Raw genomic sequence first — 17,754 nt, forward strand, 5'->3', positions numbered from 1 at the left:
GTGTTGTTTGACGTCCATGTTTTTGTGGTGTCCTTGCAGGGTAAGAGACTCAGGTCTGTACTGCTGCCCTGTCAGCCCCTTCAGGCACCGTCCGTCACCTCCCTCCTTTCCCAGGTGACACCCCACGGTGTGGCCCCACACAGACCCAGTGCATCTACTGAGCCCCAGAGACGGTGACACAACTCACGGAAATTGTTTTAAGCCACTGAGCTTTGGTTGTTTGTTACGCAGCAGAAGAAATCGAGCACACAGACCAGTGTGGGATTCTATGCAGCTGTAAATGAGGAGGAAAAATATTTTCACAGGAATGAGTCCACATTGTAGTCAGTTTAGTTTTTTTAAACCATAGTGGGCAACATATGATACGATTTGTATTTTAAAAACTCATACACAAAGACATTAGATGTGTATCTATATAGACGGATGGATGATATTAGGTTGGTGCAAAAGTAATTGTGGTTCAAAAGGTTAAAAATAAATGCAAAAACTGCAATTGCTTTTGCACCAGCCTAATAAATGGAGAGAGACGCAGTCAGTCCGCATGAGTCCTGGGTTCCCCATTGATGAATTCACCTACTCACTAAAATCACTTGTAACCCAAATCATACTTGTAGGGCCTGCAAGCTCATCTGTGGGCTTGTGCAACGTGCCCCAAAACTTGAGCCCCCTCATGGTGCATGGTCCCAGCTGGGACAAAGAGACACCGCCCCCTTCTTTCAGCTGTATCCTTCCCAGGTGTCTTCAGTGCCACGTTTTTCACATTGTGGGGCTGTGTGCTTGCGAGCTGGCTGGTTAACACGCCCTCAGCATCCAGCTGCACTGCTGTCTGGTGTTCCGGAGGCTGGGATGTCCTCACGGAGAAAACACAGGTTGCAGAAGCCTCGTTTGGGCGAGCTTGCAGTGCAGTTGATTGTACTCCGCTGTTAAGTAAGATGTATGATAAGCAAGATGCCTTTAAACAGACATACATCAAACAAGGTTATGTGTTGATCGGCTGGTGAAAATACTGCGCCCAGAGGCTTCCAGGAACCCAACCCTGTATTTCCCCAGGTGTCATGATTCAGCATTTGCTAATTCAGTGTCTGTGGAGACTTTGTGGGAGACCACACTGCAAATAATGACAATGGCCTCTGTGTGTGTGTGTGTGTGTGTGTGTGTGTGTGTGTGTGTGTGCATGGAGAGAGGGAAAGGCAGAGGGAGAGGATAAGCCATGGGAGTCTCCGTTCCGGGGCGGGGCTGTGGGTGTGGCACACGGAGTGAGGCATCTTTTTGTTGTGTTCTGTGGCCAAGTGCTACTTGGTGACCCTGTAGGTTTTCCAAAAAGTCCCCTTTTATCGCTGAGAGGTCCTGTTGTGAACGGATGCTGGATTTCACGAAAAGCTTTTTACGTACGAGTATCATATAGTTTTCTCTTTAAATCTGTTGATATGGTGAATTACATTAATTGATTTGGAAGACTTCGTTTTGGAAATAGTTATGGATTCATGGGAAATTGCAAAGCTGGGGCAGAACTGCTGTGTACCCACATTCACTGATGTTTGAATGCTAGAGCAGTGTCGGATTCCTGGGCAAACCACGTCGCTGTGATGTCTGGTCCTTTTTATATGTTGCTGGGTTTGATTCACTACTATTTTACCCAGGGTTTTCGTGCCTGTATTGATGAGGGTGTTGGTCTGTGGTTATTGTTTCTTTGTGTGTGTAACGTTTTGGTTCTGGTAGTGCTGCCCTCATGAAAAGAGTTGGCGTTTTGTCTTCTTTAAATGATTGGCAGGATTTTCTAAGAAACTGGACTTCTCTTCAATGGATACAGGACATCCCTGGGATCTGCTGCTTCTTGGACGAGTTTCTGTGTTTTGTGCCAATCGGGGAGGGGGTCCACTTCACCTAAGGGCTAAGTGCACAGGCCTGACGTGTAGAAAGCTCCCTCGTTCTCCTTTTAATTTCTGAAAGTGTTTAGTGATAGTCCCTATTTTTTCCTGGTATTGATAAATTGATTCTCCTCGTATTTCTCTGGTCAGTCTGGCTAGAAGTTTATCATTTGATCCATCTCAAAGAACCAGCTTCGATCTCACTGACTTTTTCTTTTGTTTTCAGCGCTGATTTCTGCTTTCGTTCTTTTGCTGTGGTTTCATTTGCTCGTTTCCAGGTTCCTTCAGTCGCAGCTTCAATGGCTGATTGTACAACTTCCTTCTTTTCTAGCAGAAGCTCTCACTACTATACACCCCCCACCTGTAGCGATGTCCCCAAGTCCTCCTGTGCCCACGGTCTTGGTCTGCACCCTGAGGCTTTGACCAGGCCGATCTCCTGGCCCCTTCCGTCTCTGATTCCATAATTCCTGGACTCATCCCACGGTTTCAGGCTAATCGAGCTGACGGGTTGGGCGTTCACGCGCATAGGACCCGAAGGCAGGTGAAGCCCTGCGTGCTGAGCATGTGGGCTTCTGCACCACAGCCAGAGGCCCTCACAGGGGGCTTCGTCGCTGTCCAGTGTTCACTCGCCAGGAGGACAGGCGGTAGGGAGCATGCAAGCCGGCTGGATTGCAGGGGAATCACGCCTGGCAGGCGAGAGCATTGTTCTCATCACAAAGGTCCCCTGTGGGCAGGGGCCACCCCTTTTTCTTGGCCTCTCCCACCTCTCAGCTCCTGGCAGAGATGAGCCCAGGAGGAGACATTTTGTATCAGTGGAGACGGTTCCGTGGGTGGCACCTGGAGGGCCACTGAGCCTCCTGTCGGAAAGGGCTCCCATCAGCCCCTCGGCCTGTGCCAGCCCTGCGAGATGTGTGCACCGTCTCCTGAATGTCCCTGTGCCCCTGAGGCTAGGCAGTCGCTCTACCTGAGGGACAGCATTTGAGAAAGGCGGAAAGGAAGGTTCTGGTTTTGAGCAGGCATGCATGGGGTCAGCACACGGGTGTGTTTCCAGGCTCTGTGTGTGGACTTTTCTGTATCAGCTGGTCAAGGAACCCCATGCCCTGGAGAGCGAAGCGTAGATGTTCGGGATTGAAACGCACTGACGTGTGTTAAGGACCTAGCCATGCTGGCCCGGGGAGCGCTCTGTCCTGCATTTGCTGGGCTGTTGTTGGTGTCATTATTTCAGGGCCTCCCGGTAGCTTCAGATCACACTGTCTCTGACTTTCCAGGCTGTGGACAGAGCGCAGCCCAGCCCTGGGAGCCCAGCGGCCCAGTCAGAGCCCAGAGGCCAGCCTCATTCCACGCCCCTTGACTTCCTTTAAAACAAGAAAGCAGGTCTGGACACAAAGGGGACACGAGTCATTTTCCCATTTGTGCTCCATCTTTCATTTCTTTCCTAGTTCCTCTTGTAACCAGTATAATAGGAGAAAAATGGTATCTTGTTAGTGCTTTAATTTGTATTTCTCTGACTCTATTGACTTGAGTGTTTCGTTATATGTGTGTGAGCCCTTTGGGTTTCTTTTTTAAGTTGCCTGCTTTTTACTTCCTCTTTTGAGGATTGTTCTTATGTTTTCCTGGTGGGTGTTGAGGGGTTCCCTGTCCCTGCGCCCTGGGTGTGGCCAACACCTCTCAGGTTCTGTCCTTCCCGAGTGCAGATTCACGTTTGGATGGGAGCAGACGTAGCGAGTTCCTCCCAATGGTGTGTGTGTTGAGTTTGAGCAGTCCCCTGTGACCCGGGTCACAGGCAGCCCCCAGTGTCCCCCTCTGACATGGGACCTTCACCGCTCACACACCCTGGACTTGACGAGGGGGTGTCTGTTCAGGAAGGACTCCAGCTGGAGCTCCGCCCCCACAGAGCACAGCTTTCCCTTCCCCACCGTGACCATCTGTCCCTCCCGCGGCTCCTGGGGCACCCCACTGCCTGCCTGCAGGCCTCGCTGAGATCTGGGGTCTCTTCTCATCATTGCCCCACCTGTCCCTTCTCAGGCCCAAACTGCTCTGTTTTGTCACTGGCTACGGCGTCGGTCTCAGTGTCTCATCGGGTACCCCAGCCCAAATCCTTGAAAGAAACTGCTCCTGCTCCCTGGGGCACAGTTTCAACCAGCGAAATCCAGAGTAAAGAGGACTTTGGTGGCCACTTAGTTCTTTCTCCCTTCCCGCCCCAACGGAGGAACCCCTTCCCAGACACTGTCTGAAGCGTGGCCAGATGTTCACCTGGCTGAGGCCCTGGGGCTCACAACTGGGCTCCCATGGGAGGCCATCGGCCCCTCCTGAAAACCTCGTCTCCATGGGCCGCAGTACAGAGTGTCCCCCAGGAACAAGTCTGGGGCATGAGGAGCCTGGCTCCTGACCAAATCGTGTGTGTGACGTGTCAGGCCCGGCCACCGGTGGTCACAAAGTCGTTGCCCTCCTGCCACAGCCCAGGTTTGGGGCACAGCCAGGGTGCTGCCTTCCCGCCAGCCAAGCTGCGTTCCTCTGGGCCTTGCTGACTCCGACTCTGGCTGGTGCCCAGCCCTTCTCCCTCCCTCCTGTGGGGGGGAGGCTTTCGTCCTGGGGCTCCCCCAGGTGACCCCGCCGCGCCCTTCCCTCCCGTGGGGCGATGGGTGTCCTGCCCCTCTGGTTTAGCCTCCTGCTTGTGCTGTGGCAGTAAGTGATTACAGCCTTCCCTGTCCCTTCCTTCTGTCCCCTCCACTTGGCTGGCTGTCCCCTCTGACACCTGGCAGCTCAGCTCTTTCCCTGCTCAGCTGGGTCCTGACAGGGTTAGTCAGCGCCCCTCCATTTGACAGGTGAGGAAACAGAGGCCCTGAGAGGTACGGTGAGTTGCGGGTCATTGGTTTCGTGAGGACCTTACGTGTTGCTTTGAGCCGGCGTATCTGCCTACCACACCCTCTGCTAAACTGTAGGTTCCTGAAGCAACAGCTATTTGTTTCTGAACCTGCCTTTCCAAGCTGCCTTGGGGGGCACAGGAAGGGCCCCCAGATGAGAACGAGCTGGCTGAAGCAGGGCTCGGCCTCTGCCGCTTGGCTTTGGTGAAGGCTCAGACAGGTGGGAGGGGCGGCGCCGTGGGTCTGAGGGAGGCTGAAGCTGCTCACTGGACTCGCAGCGCCTGTGCACTTGGTCAGTCAGGAGAGCGTGTCTGGTGAGCTGCAAGACCCTGAGTTGGAAGTGGGGGCAAAAGGTAGGGGAGCTGGCGGTCACTGGCCTCACGTGTGCCGGCTGGCCTGGGCCGATGGCTGAGAGGCTGGGTCGGTTCTCTTGCCCCGCGCGTGTGGTTTCTGTTGTCCAGGGGCACGTTTGGGCCCTCAGCATGGACACAGCTGGTGCCCATGAACATGTTGAATTCCTTAGAATTCATTTGCAGCGCTCCTCACGTGCTTGCGTCTGAATGTCCAGCTCCAACTTCGTACACGCAGTCCATCACTCATTCTGCACCTAGTGGGAGCTTTTCCAGGAAGATGCAAAGCTCAGTCTCTGTTAACCTTGAAAACCTTGTTGTGTGTGTGTGGATGAGGCAGATTCAGAGACACAAGTGCATGTGGCCTGAACACTTGTCAGAGCCAAGATTGCATGTGTTGGCACTGATTGGGGTGGGGTGACCTCAGCAAGGTGCTATTTCAATTAAACAGTGTGGGAGAGGCTGACGCTGGGATTAGCTGAATTCAAGGTCCCCCTCGCTGTTAATGGGCCCTAACTGCCTGTGCCTGGGGCTTGGCCAGACGGTGGAGGGTTCTGGGAGCTGAGCAGCCTGCCTGGCCGAGAACCCATGTTTTCTGAAGGAGGGGCTGGATCCTGGTGGGACCACAGCCAAAACCAAAAAGGATGAGCTCACTGCCAGGCAGGACCCATGTACCCAGTGTTTCCCAGTCTTTTGGGGGATGAATTTGGGGTGCACAGTGTTTACTCAGAGCCTTAAGCTCTCCAGGGTCCCCTACCAGGCACAACTCCATGCTGCAGCCAGCCTGAGCTTTGGGTCAAGGTCAGGAACACAGACTCCCTCCCCCGCCTCAACCCCCACAGATGCCAGACTCCTCCTGAGACAATCTGGCACACCCCCTGTGGGGGCAGAGCCCCAGAAAGTAGTTTACAGGCTCTCGGCCTCACGTGGAGGGGTGCTGGCTCGGGTAGTAGATGGCCATCAGCTGTGGCTGATTGGCCGTCAGCTGTAGCCATTGAGCCATTAGCCACTAATATAACTGCTGCGGCTACGAAGGAGAGCCGAGGAGAGTGGAGGAGAGTGAAAGAGAGTCGTCGGTGGGTTGCAGACAAAACGGACAGCAGGTCGCACGTCCAGTGAACCCAGCCTCCAGTGAGACCGTAGTGGTATGACTCCCCTACCTATGGCTCCGCGGGTGTTCCTTTTTGGCCTCACCATATCCTGTGTTCTTGTGTGGGGAGCGGGAGCAGAGACCCTGCAGGCCTCCCCGCACGACAAATGGCGCAGCAAGCAGGGTCTCCCGCACGACACCCCCCAACACACACACGCATGCACGCACACATACACACGTACACACACACATACACACACGCACACACACACGTGCACACACGTACACACGCACAGCGGCCCCCAGTGTGACCTCTGCCCTTGGCATTCAGATGTGTGGGAGAACATGGATGCTTCTATGCCTGCCGCCTTCAGGGCCGCTCCATGAGCGCTCGTTTCACAGCACAGGAAGCGACGCTCTCCCCACACCCTACTGCTTTGCTTTCAACGACACAGACTGTAGCAGAACAACGTGGCTTCCTGTCACAGAGCAGGCGTTGGCCCCTCAGCGCACAACGGCCTCCCCTGCGCTCCACCCAGACTTCGCTCAGTCTGTGCGCGGGGCGCCCGGTCACGTCCTCCGCTCGACCTGGCGTAACCCGCCTGTGGTTTCCTTGCACAGACCTGCGCCCCCTGGACATCCTGGCAGAGGCGGTCCCTCCAGACGGCGCTGCGAGCGGAATCAGCGTGACGCGGGTTCAAGGTGCGCTGGGGCTCCAGCTCTCGGCCGCCGCCCCCCACGCCGTCAGCTTCCCTGCGTCCAGGATTTTCGTCAGATGCGACCTGTTTCCTGAAGAATTTTCCATCGTCGTAACCTTGAAACCTCCCAGTCTTCCCCCAAAGGTCAGTGACACTTTTGGTCTTTGTGTCAGGACGACCCAGAGTCCTCAGTGCCAGAGCGTGCAAAGGGCACGAGGCAGCGGTCAAGGTCTCCCAGACCTGGGGGGTAGCCTTGGTAGGTAGTGAGGTCCCCATCTCTGCGAGTGTGCAGGCAGAGCTCTATGGCCATTGGCTCCAGATCTGTACTAGGAATTCCTACAATGATCACTTTTCTGGTGCGCTGGCCTGTCAGAGGCCAGGGATAATGCTTCGAGTTTTCAGTTTGACATCCTTTAGCAGGAAAAGTCAACAGTAAAAACGACAACACGTCCCCTTTTGGGGTCTGATTCCCTGTGACTTGCAGTCCCATCCACCCCAGAGCCAGCTAATGGTCCGTCCCCCTGCTGGGCTGGGAGCCCCTGCAGGCGAGCACGCATGCGTTTCCTCCGGTTCCAGGACAATGCGCTTCCTGGGTGTGCCAGATCCTTCCAAGTCCGCCCTCCCTCTCCATACTGGGGCCTCCTGCGGTCTTTTCTCTGTGGATCTGGTTCCATCCAGTATTTCCCGGGCAGTTCTGCTTACTAATCCTCTCTCCTTCTGTTCCATGGAGTCTGCTGTCAAATCCAACAGCTGAGTTTTCAGTTGCAGTTATTGCGTTTTCAGCTCTGTAACTGCCGTTTTCTTCTTTAATGTAAGTTCCAGTTCTCAGGGTAAAGCCTTTGTCTTGTCAGCTACTTTCCTGACAGTGACTCCAGTACCTGGAAGCAAGGTCTCCATTCCACGGACGCCTCCAACATGTGGGTCACCGGGGGCTGGCTCTGCTTTCTCTTTCCATTTCCTGTCTCGCTCAGTCATTTTTTGGCAGCCTTATTGACATATGGGAGACACACCCCACAATTCACCAACTTAATGCACACCGTTCAGTGCTGTCAGTGCCGCCTGCAGCACGGTCAGTTTGGAATGTGTTCATCCTCCAACGACAAGCCCTGAGCACATTAGCTCTTCAGCTCCCAGCACTAAGCACATTAATGGGTCCGCCTGGTGTGGGCATTTCATATAAACGGAACCACATCACATATGGTGTCTCGTGTGGACCACACGGTCAAGGTTCGTTGTGTTGTAGCACACATCAGTACGTCATTGCGATGACATGGCCATGTCATATTCGACCGTGTGGATACCCTACAGTTGTTTCTCCATTCACCGCCTGATGGACGTGTGGTTGTTTCTACCTGTTGGCTCTTGGGAACAGTGCTGCTGTGAACATTCACATACACATTTTTACATGGACCTACGAGAATGTTTCGTTTCTGTTGGGGAGATGCCTAGGAGTGGAATTGCTGGGCCACGGGGATTAACTTTTTCGGAACTGCCAGATGTTTCCCAGGGCAGCTACACCATCTCCCATCCCTACCAGCAGTTGCAATTTTTCCACGTCCTTGCCAACCCTTGTTATCTGACATTTTTGGTCCAGCCATCCTCATGGGGATCAAAGCCTTGGGGCTTTGATTTGCATTTCCATGATGAATACTGTGCATGTTTTCACGTGCTTATTGGCCATTTATGTGTCTTCTTTGGAGAAATGTGTTTTCAAGTCCTTTGTAGTTTTTAATTGAATTACTTTCCTTTTAATTGTGGAGTTACATGTGTTCTTTATATTCTAGATATAAGTCCTTTATCACATACATGGTTTGCAAATATTTTCTCCCATTCTGTGGGTTGTCTTTTCACTTTCTTGATAGTATCTTTTGAAGCACAAAACCTTTTAATTTTGATGAAGTCAGATTATCTTTTTTTCCCCTTTGTTGCTTATACTTTTAGTGTCATATGAACTTTAGAATCCATTGCAAAATTGGAGGTCCTGAAGATTTACCCCAATGTTTTCTTCTAAGAGTTTTATAGCTTTAGCTCCTATATTTAGGTCTTTGATTAATTTGAGTTAATTTTTTATATGGTATCATTTAGGGGTCCAATTTCATTCTTTTGCATGTGGATTTCCAGTTGTCCCAGCACCATTTGTTGAAGAGACTATTCCTTTCTCTGTTGAACGTTTTTGGCACCTTGTTGAAATCAGTTGACCATACATGTGTGGGTTTACTTCTGGACTCTCAATTTGATTCCATTGGTAAATCAATAAATATTGATTTGTTGTCTATCCAATGCCAGTACCACACTGTTTTGATTACTGTAGCTTTGTAGTAAATGTTGAAATTGGAAAGTGTGAGTCTTCCAAATTTGTTTTTTCTCAAGATTGTTTTGACTATTCTGGGCTCCTTGTAATTCCATATGAATTTTTAAATCAACTTGTCAACTTTTCCTAAGAAGTCAGTTTCTATTCTGATAGAAATTGCCTAAATATGTAGATAGGTTGGGAGAATGTTGCCATTTTAAATTAACATTACTAAGTCCTCTGAGCCACGAACATGGGATGTTTTCCCATTGGGTTAGAGTTTCTTTAACAAAACAGAAACAATGTTTTACAGCTCTCGGAGAATTAGTTTTGCAGTTATTTTGTTCCTGTTTGTCCATTTCATCTAATTTATATAAATTATCAGCACACAGTTCTTCCTAGGAGTTCTCTGTAATGCTTTTTATTTCTAAAGGTTGTTAGCAATATCCCCTCTTTTGTTTCTGATTCTAGTAATTTCAGTCTTCTCTCTTTTTTTCATAATCACTGTAGTGAAAAAGTTTTCCAGTTTTTAAATTTTTTCAAAGAACCAGCTTTTGGTTTCACTGATTTTTCTCTATTTTTCTATTCTCCATTTCACTTCTTTCTGCTCTAATTTTTATTATTTCCTTCCTTCTGCTTGCTTTAAGCTTAGTTTGCCTTCCCCCTACCTCTTGTTTTAAAGTGAAAGGTTCAATTATTGATGTGAAACCTTTCTTTGTTCTTAAGATAGGAACCTATAGCTATCAATATCTCTTGAAGTGCTTTAGCCAAGTCCTGTAAGTTCTGCTCTTTTGGTCTTCATTTTCGTTCATCTCAAGGTGTTTTATGATTTCCCTTTTGATTTCTTCTTTGACCCTTTGGTTATTTCAGAGTGTGTTGTTTAATATCCACATATCTGTGAGTTTCCTCAATGTTTTTCTGTTAATACTTCTAATTTCATTCTATTGTGGTCAGGGAACATACTTTGTGCTGTTTCTATCCTTTTTAACTTACTGACATTTGTTTGATGTCCTAACATACATTCTATCCTAGCGAATGTTCCATGTGCATTTCTGAAGAAAGTGCATTCTGCTCTTGCTGGGTGGAGTGTTCTGTAATGTCTGTTAAGTCTTGTTGCTTTATCGTGTCATTCAAATCTTCCATTTCCTCGTTGATTTCCCTAGTTTTCTATCCATTATAGACGTGAGGATATTGAAGTCTCCAACTAATGTTTTTAATTGTTTATTTCCCTTTGTTTCTATCAGTTTTTGCTGCATGTATTTTGGTGCTCTGTTGCTATTTGCATACATTTTTATCATTATTATATGTTCCTGATGGATTGGCCTTTTTGTCATTACAAAATGTCCCTCTTTATCTCTAGTAACAATTTTTGTTTTAGAGTCTATTTTATTTGTTAGTTTAGCTACTCCAGCTTTTTTATGCATAATGCTTTTATTTTCAATCTCTTTGCATATTTGAATCTATTAGGTTAATGCAAAAACAGTTGCAGTTTAAAAGGTTAAAAATAATTGCAAAAACCACAATTACTTTTGCACCAACCTAAAATGTGTCTCTTATAGAGAGCATAAGGTTGAATCATTTTTTTTAATCTAACAACTCTGACTTATGATTGGATTGTTTAATTTATTCACACTTAAATTATTATTGATATACGAGGTATGACAATTAAGTTTGTGAACTTGCCACTATTGGCAGCTTCCATTGGCAGCACTGTACAAACAGCTCAGTAAGGTTTCATAACCTTGGTATATCAATGTCTCACAGCTGTGTTCGTGTCAATGTGTGGTGGTGTCTTGCAGGGTGGCGTTCATTATTGTAGTTGCATGTTTTTGTGTGCCATCGTGAGAATCTCTGAGCTTGAATTAGAACAATGAATAAACATTAAATTTCTTGTTAAACTTGGCAAGAGTTGATGTGAAATCAGGGACATGGTAGTCCAAATTTATGGGGATAATCCCGTGAAGAAAATGGCACTGTACAAATGGATTAAATGTTTTTCCGAGGGGAGAGAATGTGTTACTGATGAAGAGAGGTCAAGGTGGCCAGTAACAAGCAAAACTGATGAAAACATTGCAAAAATTCGTCAAATTGTGCATCAAAATCGTCAGTTGACTGCGAGAAGAATAGCAGACCAAGTAAACACCAATAGAGAAACAGGAAAATCACAACTGAAAATCTTGGCATGAGAATGTGTGTGCAAAAATTTTCCCGAAGGAGCTCACCGATGACCAAAAACAAAGGAGAGTTGAAGTTTGCCAAGACCTTGTGGAGAGGCAAGACAATGTTTTCAGCTGTGTTATCACTGGTTGATGAAACATGGGTGTACCAATACGACCCTGAAACCAAGCGTCAAAGTGCACAGTGGAAGTCAGCCAGTTCTCCAGGACCAAAAAGTTCCGTCAGTCCAAATCAAGAGTCAAAATGATGTTGCTAACCTTTTTTGATATTAGAGGGATTATTCATTATGAATTTGTACCAACTGGACAAATAGTTAACCACATTTACTATTTGGAAGTGCTAAAAAGGCTGCTTGAAACAGTTAGACGACCTGAGCTTTTCACCAACAATTCATGGCTCTTGAATCACAACAATGCACCAGCTCACATGGCACTGTCTGTGAGGGAGTTTTTAGCCAGTAAACAAATAACTGTATTGGAACACCCTCCCTACTCACCTGATCTTGCCCCTATGACTTCTTTCTTTACCTGAAGATAAAGGAAATATTGAAAAGAAGACATTTTGATGACATTCAGGACATCAAGGGTAATATGATGGCAGGTCTGATGGCCATTCCAGAAAAAAGAGTTCCAAAATTGCTTTGAAGGGTGGACTAGGCACTGGTGTCAGGGCATAGCTTCCCAAGGGGAGTACTATAGCTCATACTATAGATGGGGTCCTTTTCTGTGTCTATTTAGTGCCACATTTTCTACATTTTTGTGCTTTTTATTGGTGATTTTGCTGTTTAAAATGGCCTCTTAAGTGCAAGAAGGCTGTGATGTTCCTTATAGAGAGAACACAAGTGTTAGATAAGCTTCATTCAGCATGAGTTATGTTGCTGTAGGAAGTGTTAATGAATCAACAATGAATGTTAAACACACATTGTGAAATTATATCTATATCTTTATCTATCTATCTATCTATCTATCTATCTATCTATCTATCTATCTATCTATCTATCTATCTGTCTGCCCTCTGTTCTTGCTAATATTTGGTCTTTGACCCTGGTTTCTGGCACAGAGTTCCTAAAACCTGTGTAATTTCCTAAGTGATAGATCACTAGGTGCCTCTTTTATTCTCATGAGGACACTCTGGGTGGCTCCTGGATAAGGGCTGTCACCAGAAATACCAAGCCCTGATTAGAAGCTTAGAACTTTTAGCCCTGCCCCACCCCTATCCTCCAGAGAGGGCAAAGGGGCTGGAGATCGAGTTAATGATAAAGCATGCTTTCCTGAGGAAGACTCCATAAAATCCAAACAGTATGGAGTTCAGAGAGCTTCCAGGTGGGTGGACACATCCACATGCTAGGAGAAGATGCACCCCAACTTCACGGGGATAGAGCCCCTGCATTCAGGACTCTCCCAGACCTTCCATGTATCTTTTATCTGTTTGTCTGTATCCTTTAAAATAGCCTTTGTAATAAATCATCAATAGTAAGTAAACTGTTTTCCTGGGTCTGTAGCCACTCTAATGAATTATTGAACTGAGGAGGGGGCTGTGGGAACCTCTGATTTGTAGCCAAGTAGAACAGAAGTTGTGGGTAACCCAGACACCTGCTACTTGCAGTTGGCATCTGAAGTGGAGGGCAGTCTTGTGGGACTGAGCTCTTAACCTGTGGGGTCTGACACTAACTCTGGGTAGTGTCAGAACTGAATTGTAGGACACCCAGTTTGCGTTGGAGAATCAGTCGGTGTGGGAAAAACCCACACATCTGGTGTCAGAATCATTATGTTTGATTAAAGGAAAATACCATGTGTTTTTCCTAGACACACATAAAACAAGGTTGTGTAATGAGCAGTTGACAAAAATGAGACCAGATGCTCACAGGTACTAGCCCTGTATTTCCCCCGGAGCAATGGTTCAGTGTTTGTTAATGCAGTGTTTATCATGACTTGATAGAACATGGTTACCACTAGTGACAAGAATCAGTGGCGGCTGGTTTGTTTTTTTTGTTCCTGTATCTTGTGTCTTTTTGTTGTCTTCTTCTCATCCTCGTTTGCTGCTTTCTTTTGCATTTGGTGAATGTTTTCTAATGTAGTGTTTTGATTTCTTTAATATTTTTCCTATATTTTAAAACATTGTCCATAGTGTTTGTTCTAAAACTGACTATATATTTATTTTAACTTATCAGAATCAACTTCCGATTTATATTAACTCAATTCCAGTGACATGTATAAACATTGCTCCATTTTACATATATTATATTTCTTCGTGTCCTTTTTATGGGCTTTCTGTTATACATATTACATCTATAAATGTTAAAGAACCCAACCATATATTATAATTATTAATTAATATACATTTATGACTTATAAGAAGCTTAGAGAAGAAAGGAGAGCAAGTGCATATTTATAGCTTTTGTTATCCTAACTTTTTTTATCATTACTGGTTCTCTTCACTTCTTCCTGTGGGTTTACATTGCCATCTGGAGTAATTTCCTTTGCTCAATAGGGCTTTGCTCCTATGTAGTGATATTGTGAAACAGATTACATTTTTATATACTACAGGCCCAACATACATAGTACACATATTGTTTTATATAATTGCTTTTAAATCAATTAATAGAAGAAAGAATAAAACAGACATTTGTATTATCTTTTGTAATTACATGATTACCTTTACTGGTGCTCTTTGTTTTTTTCCTGTGGATTAGAATTTTTGTCAGGGGTCACTTGCTTTCAGCCTGAAGGACTTATTATATGTCTAATAAGGTGGGTCTGCTAACATCAAATTATCTCAGTTTCTATTTATCTGGGAATGTATTTTGTCTTCAGTTTTTAAAAGATAGTTTTGTTGGATATAGGATTCTTGGTTGACAATTTTTTTGAGCATTTTGACTATATCATCTCACAGCCTGTGGTCCCCATCGTTTCTGATGGGAAATCCGCTGTAAATCTTGGGGTCTCCCTTGTGAGTGACTTGTCATTTCCCTCTTGTGCTTTCAAGACTTTCTCCTCGTCTTTGACTTTCAGCATTTTTACTGTGGCGTGTTTGTTTGTGGATCTTTTGTGTATATCTTATTTGGAGTTCATTGAGTTTCCTGGATGTGTAGATTAAAGTTTTTAAATAAATTTGTAAAGTTTTCAGCCATTATTTCTTTGAGATAAGAATTCTCCATTGTGGTCCAACTGCCATGTTGTTCTCCAGCAGAGCCCCAGCCCCACCCATCAGAGGTCAGTGAGGCCTCAAACCCTGAAGCCCACTGGCCCCTGACAAGTCCTTAAGGGAGACATGGGCTAATTTTGCAGAGCTCTGCAGCCGAGAGGCCCCTGCCCTTTACCCTTCAGAGACATGGCAGGGTACAGTAGCCATATGCTGAGGACACAAGGGGCCATGACTAGATGTTGATCACTAGGTCGCAGGTGTAGAAGCAAGCACTGGGCCTCGAGATGCTACACACTGTGCAGGAGTCCTTGAGACAAGGCTCCATGGACAGCCAGACCCTGCCATTGCATTCACTGTGACAGTGTGCAGGAACTGGCAATAGAGGGATGGCTCACAGGCACAGAATCCTGATGACCTTCTGCCTGAGGGGGTGGTTCTTCAGGGAGGAGACCCTGCCCTGATTTTCATGCAGAGGCTGCAGGAGCCCTTGAGAACCCTGTGCAGGTGATATAGTCTGAGCTGTGAGGAGAGGACACAAGTGTGAGCATTAGGCACTCTGTTGGGAGGGTTCTATGAAATCTCAAGGTGCAATGAGCCAAGGCATTTGCCCCACATGGTCATTCCTATTGCACTAGCAGGGGTCTGCGTCTGCCCCTCTCTGTGAGCCAGTCTTGTCCCCAGAAGGACACATTTTCCTCACACCTGCCCCAGGGCTCACTGCTGGTAGATGCATGCCTTCTCAGCTCCCACAACAACTGGCTTCATGAGCCCCCAAAGTGCATCCCCCTGTGGCCAGGCCAACTGAACATCATCAGGCCATCCCCAGCTGAGCACATCTCCCTTTTCTCAAAGGTTCTGGGTTGTCCTATCCTCCTCCCTCGTGTGGGGAGAGCTTCTGTTTATAGGAGCAGCCCCCTATGGGATGGAGCAGACAACTATTGTTTTCAGAATTGCCTGTTTGCTACTGTTCCTGCAAAGCCATCAGAACATTTCTACTGTCTGTCCTCTGGGGACAAACACAGGTCAGGATCGTCCAGCTCCACTCAGGAGCCCATGGCATTGACAGTGAGCCAGTGATGCTGAACCACAGCGCAACACTAAACACCAACAAGGAAGGGAAGGCTTCCCCAAGCCTGCTGCTGGGGCAGCACCCCCCCAGCAGGGGTATAAAAGCCGACAGCAGCACCTCACACTCACACACTCTCTCACACTCACACTCACACCCTCCTCCCAGCTCACCTCCCACCCACCGCCCACCATGGCCGCGTCCACCCTGTCTGTCGGCTCCAGCGACCTGACCTACAGCAGCCGCGTCTGCCTGCCCGGTTCCTGTGACTCTTGCACGGACTCCTCCTGGCAGGTGGACGACTGCCCAGAGAGCTGCTGCGAGCCCCCCTGCTGTGTCCCCAGCTGCTGCCAGCCCCCCTGCTGTGTCCCCAGCTGCTGCCAGCCCTCCTGCTGTGTCCCCAGCTGCTGCCAGCCCTCCTGCTGTGTCCCCAGCTGCTGCCAGCCCCCCTGCTCTGTCCCCAGCTGCTGCCAGCCCTCTTGCTGTGTCCCCAGCTGTTACCAGCCCTCCTGCTGCACCTCTTCCCCCTGCCAGCAGTCCTGCTGTGTGCCCGTCGGTTGCACACCCGTCTGCTGCACACCCGTCTGCTGCACACTCATCTGTTGCACACCCGTCTGCAGCAGGCCCGTGTGCTGTGTGCCCATCTCCTCTGGGGCCGCCCCCTGCCCAGCCCCCTCGTCCTGCTGCAGACCCTCCTCCTGCATGTCCCTCATCTGCCGCCCCGTGTACTCCCGCACGGCCTGCTGCGTCCCCGCCTCGGCCCAGAAGTCCTGCTGCTGACCGGGCACATCCCCCTAGCCCTCCTGGGGCTGCACTGACTTCCACCTGGAATGTTTAGAGCCTTGAGCCCAGTCTAGGGTCTCCTTCTGCCCCTGAGCCACCCACCTGGCAGGCTGAGCTGAGCCCTCACTGCCCACTGGCTCTGAGTTTCCTCCAGGCCCTGCATTTCATCCAGCATCCTTCTCTTTGGCCTGGTTGTCCTGCCCTATGTAAGTGACCTGTCTGTGAACAAATAAAGTCATTGTCAGTCCCTCTGTGTGGCCTGAGTGCATATCTGTGAGGCCATCAGGGCTTGATGTGGCATGGTGGGCGGGAGAGCAATCTGGCTTTGAGCTGCGTCCAGGGTGACAGCACCGATGGGGCAGAGCTGGCCAGGTCCTCCCACCCTCTGCCTGGGTCTCCTGGGGTACGAATCCCCCTGCAGCCTTCAGTGCAGAGAATCCTGCTCACCTGGGAGACCCCCATATGCCTCCCAACACCTCTACCTGTGAGGGACAGAAGGACCACTTGTCCAGGCCCTGGGCCTTGCACATTGGAGCCTCGGGGCTCTGCTAGGGCAGAAGATCCCATCTAATAGGCGTCTGACTTGAAGGCATGAAGCCCACTCCAAGACAGGCCTCGGGCAGGCTGGTACAGGCACTCCAGTGCCCCCGGGCACAGCGTGCTGCTTCCCTCTGTATGAAGATGCAGGAGGGTGACGATGGACCTGCGTTAGTCAGGCTTCTCCAGGAAACAGCCAGTAGGGTGTGTGTGTGTGTGTGTGTGTGTGTGTGCGTGTGCAGAGATTTATTTTGAGCAGCTGGCTCACGTGACTGTGAGGCCTTTCAAGTCCAAAATCTGTAGGGCAGCCAGAGGCTAAAGGAAGAGTTGCTGTTGCAGCTCGAGTCCAAAAACAGTTTGGAGTCGGAATAACTTCGTCTTTGGGGGACCGCAGTCTTTTCCCTTAAGGCCTTCAACTGATTCTCTGAGGCCCACCCACACCATGGAGAGCAATCTGTTTTACACCAAGTCCACTGATTTAATGTTTCTAAATCATTTTTTATTTTTCAGTTATAGTTGACATACAATATTAGATTAGTTTCGAGTGTACAACATAGTCGTTAGACATTTATATAACTTATGAAGTGATCACCCCAATAAATCCAGTACCCGTCTGATACCACACACAGTTACTACCATATTATTGACTGTGTTCCTTATGCTGTACCCTTCATCCCCATGACTCCTGTGTAGCAACCAATTTGTACTTCCTAACCCCTTCCCTTCTTTCACCCCAACCCCATCTCCCTTCCTAGGTGGCAGCCATCAAAATGTTCTGTGTCTATGAGTCTGCTTCTGTTTTGTTCGTTCATTTACTCTGTTCTTTAGATTCCACATATAAGTGAGATCATACGACATTCATCTTTCTCTGTCTGACTTACTCCAT

The 17,754-nt window shown here is 48.3% G+C and overlaps 1 protein-coding gene across 4 annotated transcripts in view; it reads left to right on the plus strand.

Moving 5' to 3' along the window:
* Positions 1 to 17,754, plus strand: part of TSPEAR (thrombospondin type laminin G domain and EAR repeats) — a 158,893-nt gene that overhangs the window by 80,093 nt on the left and 61,046 nt on the right. For all 4 annotated transcript variants that reach the window (XM_088794514.1, XM_088794513.1, XM_088794512.1 and 1 more), the window contains exon 2: positions 6,794 to 7,014. In XM_088794514.1, the coding sequence (XP_088650640.1) occupies positions 6,794 to 7,014 (221 nt within the window). The remainder of the gene's footprint in view (positions 1 to 6,793; positions 7,015 to 17,754) is intronic.

This window comes from Rhinolophus sinicus, chromosome 17 (assembly GCF_057876585.1).
Source record: "Rhinolophus sinicus isolate RSI-liver-muscle chromosome 17, RSI-T2T, whole genome shotgun sequence".
Taxonomy (NCBI): Eukaryota; Metazoa; Chordata; class Mammalia; order Chiroptera; family Rhinolophidae; genus Rhinolophus; species Rhinolophus sinicus.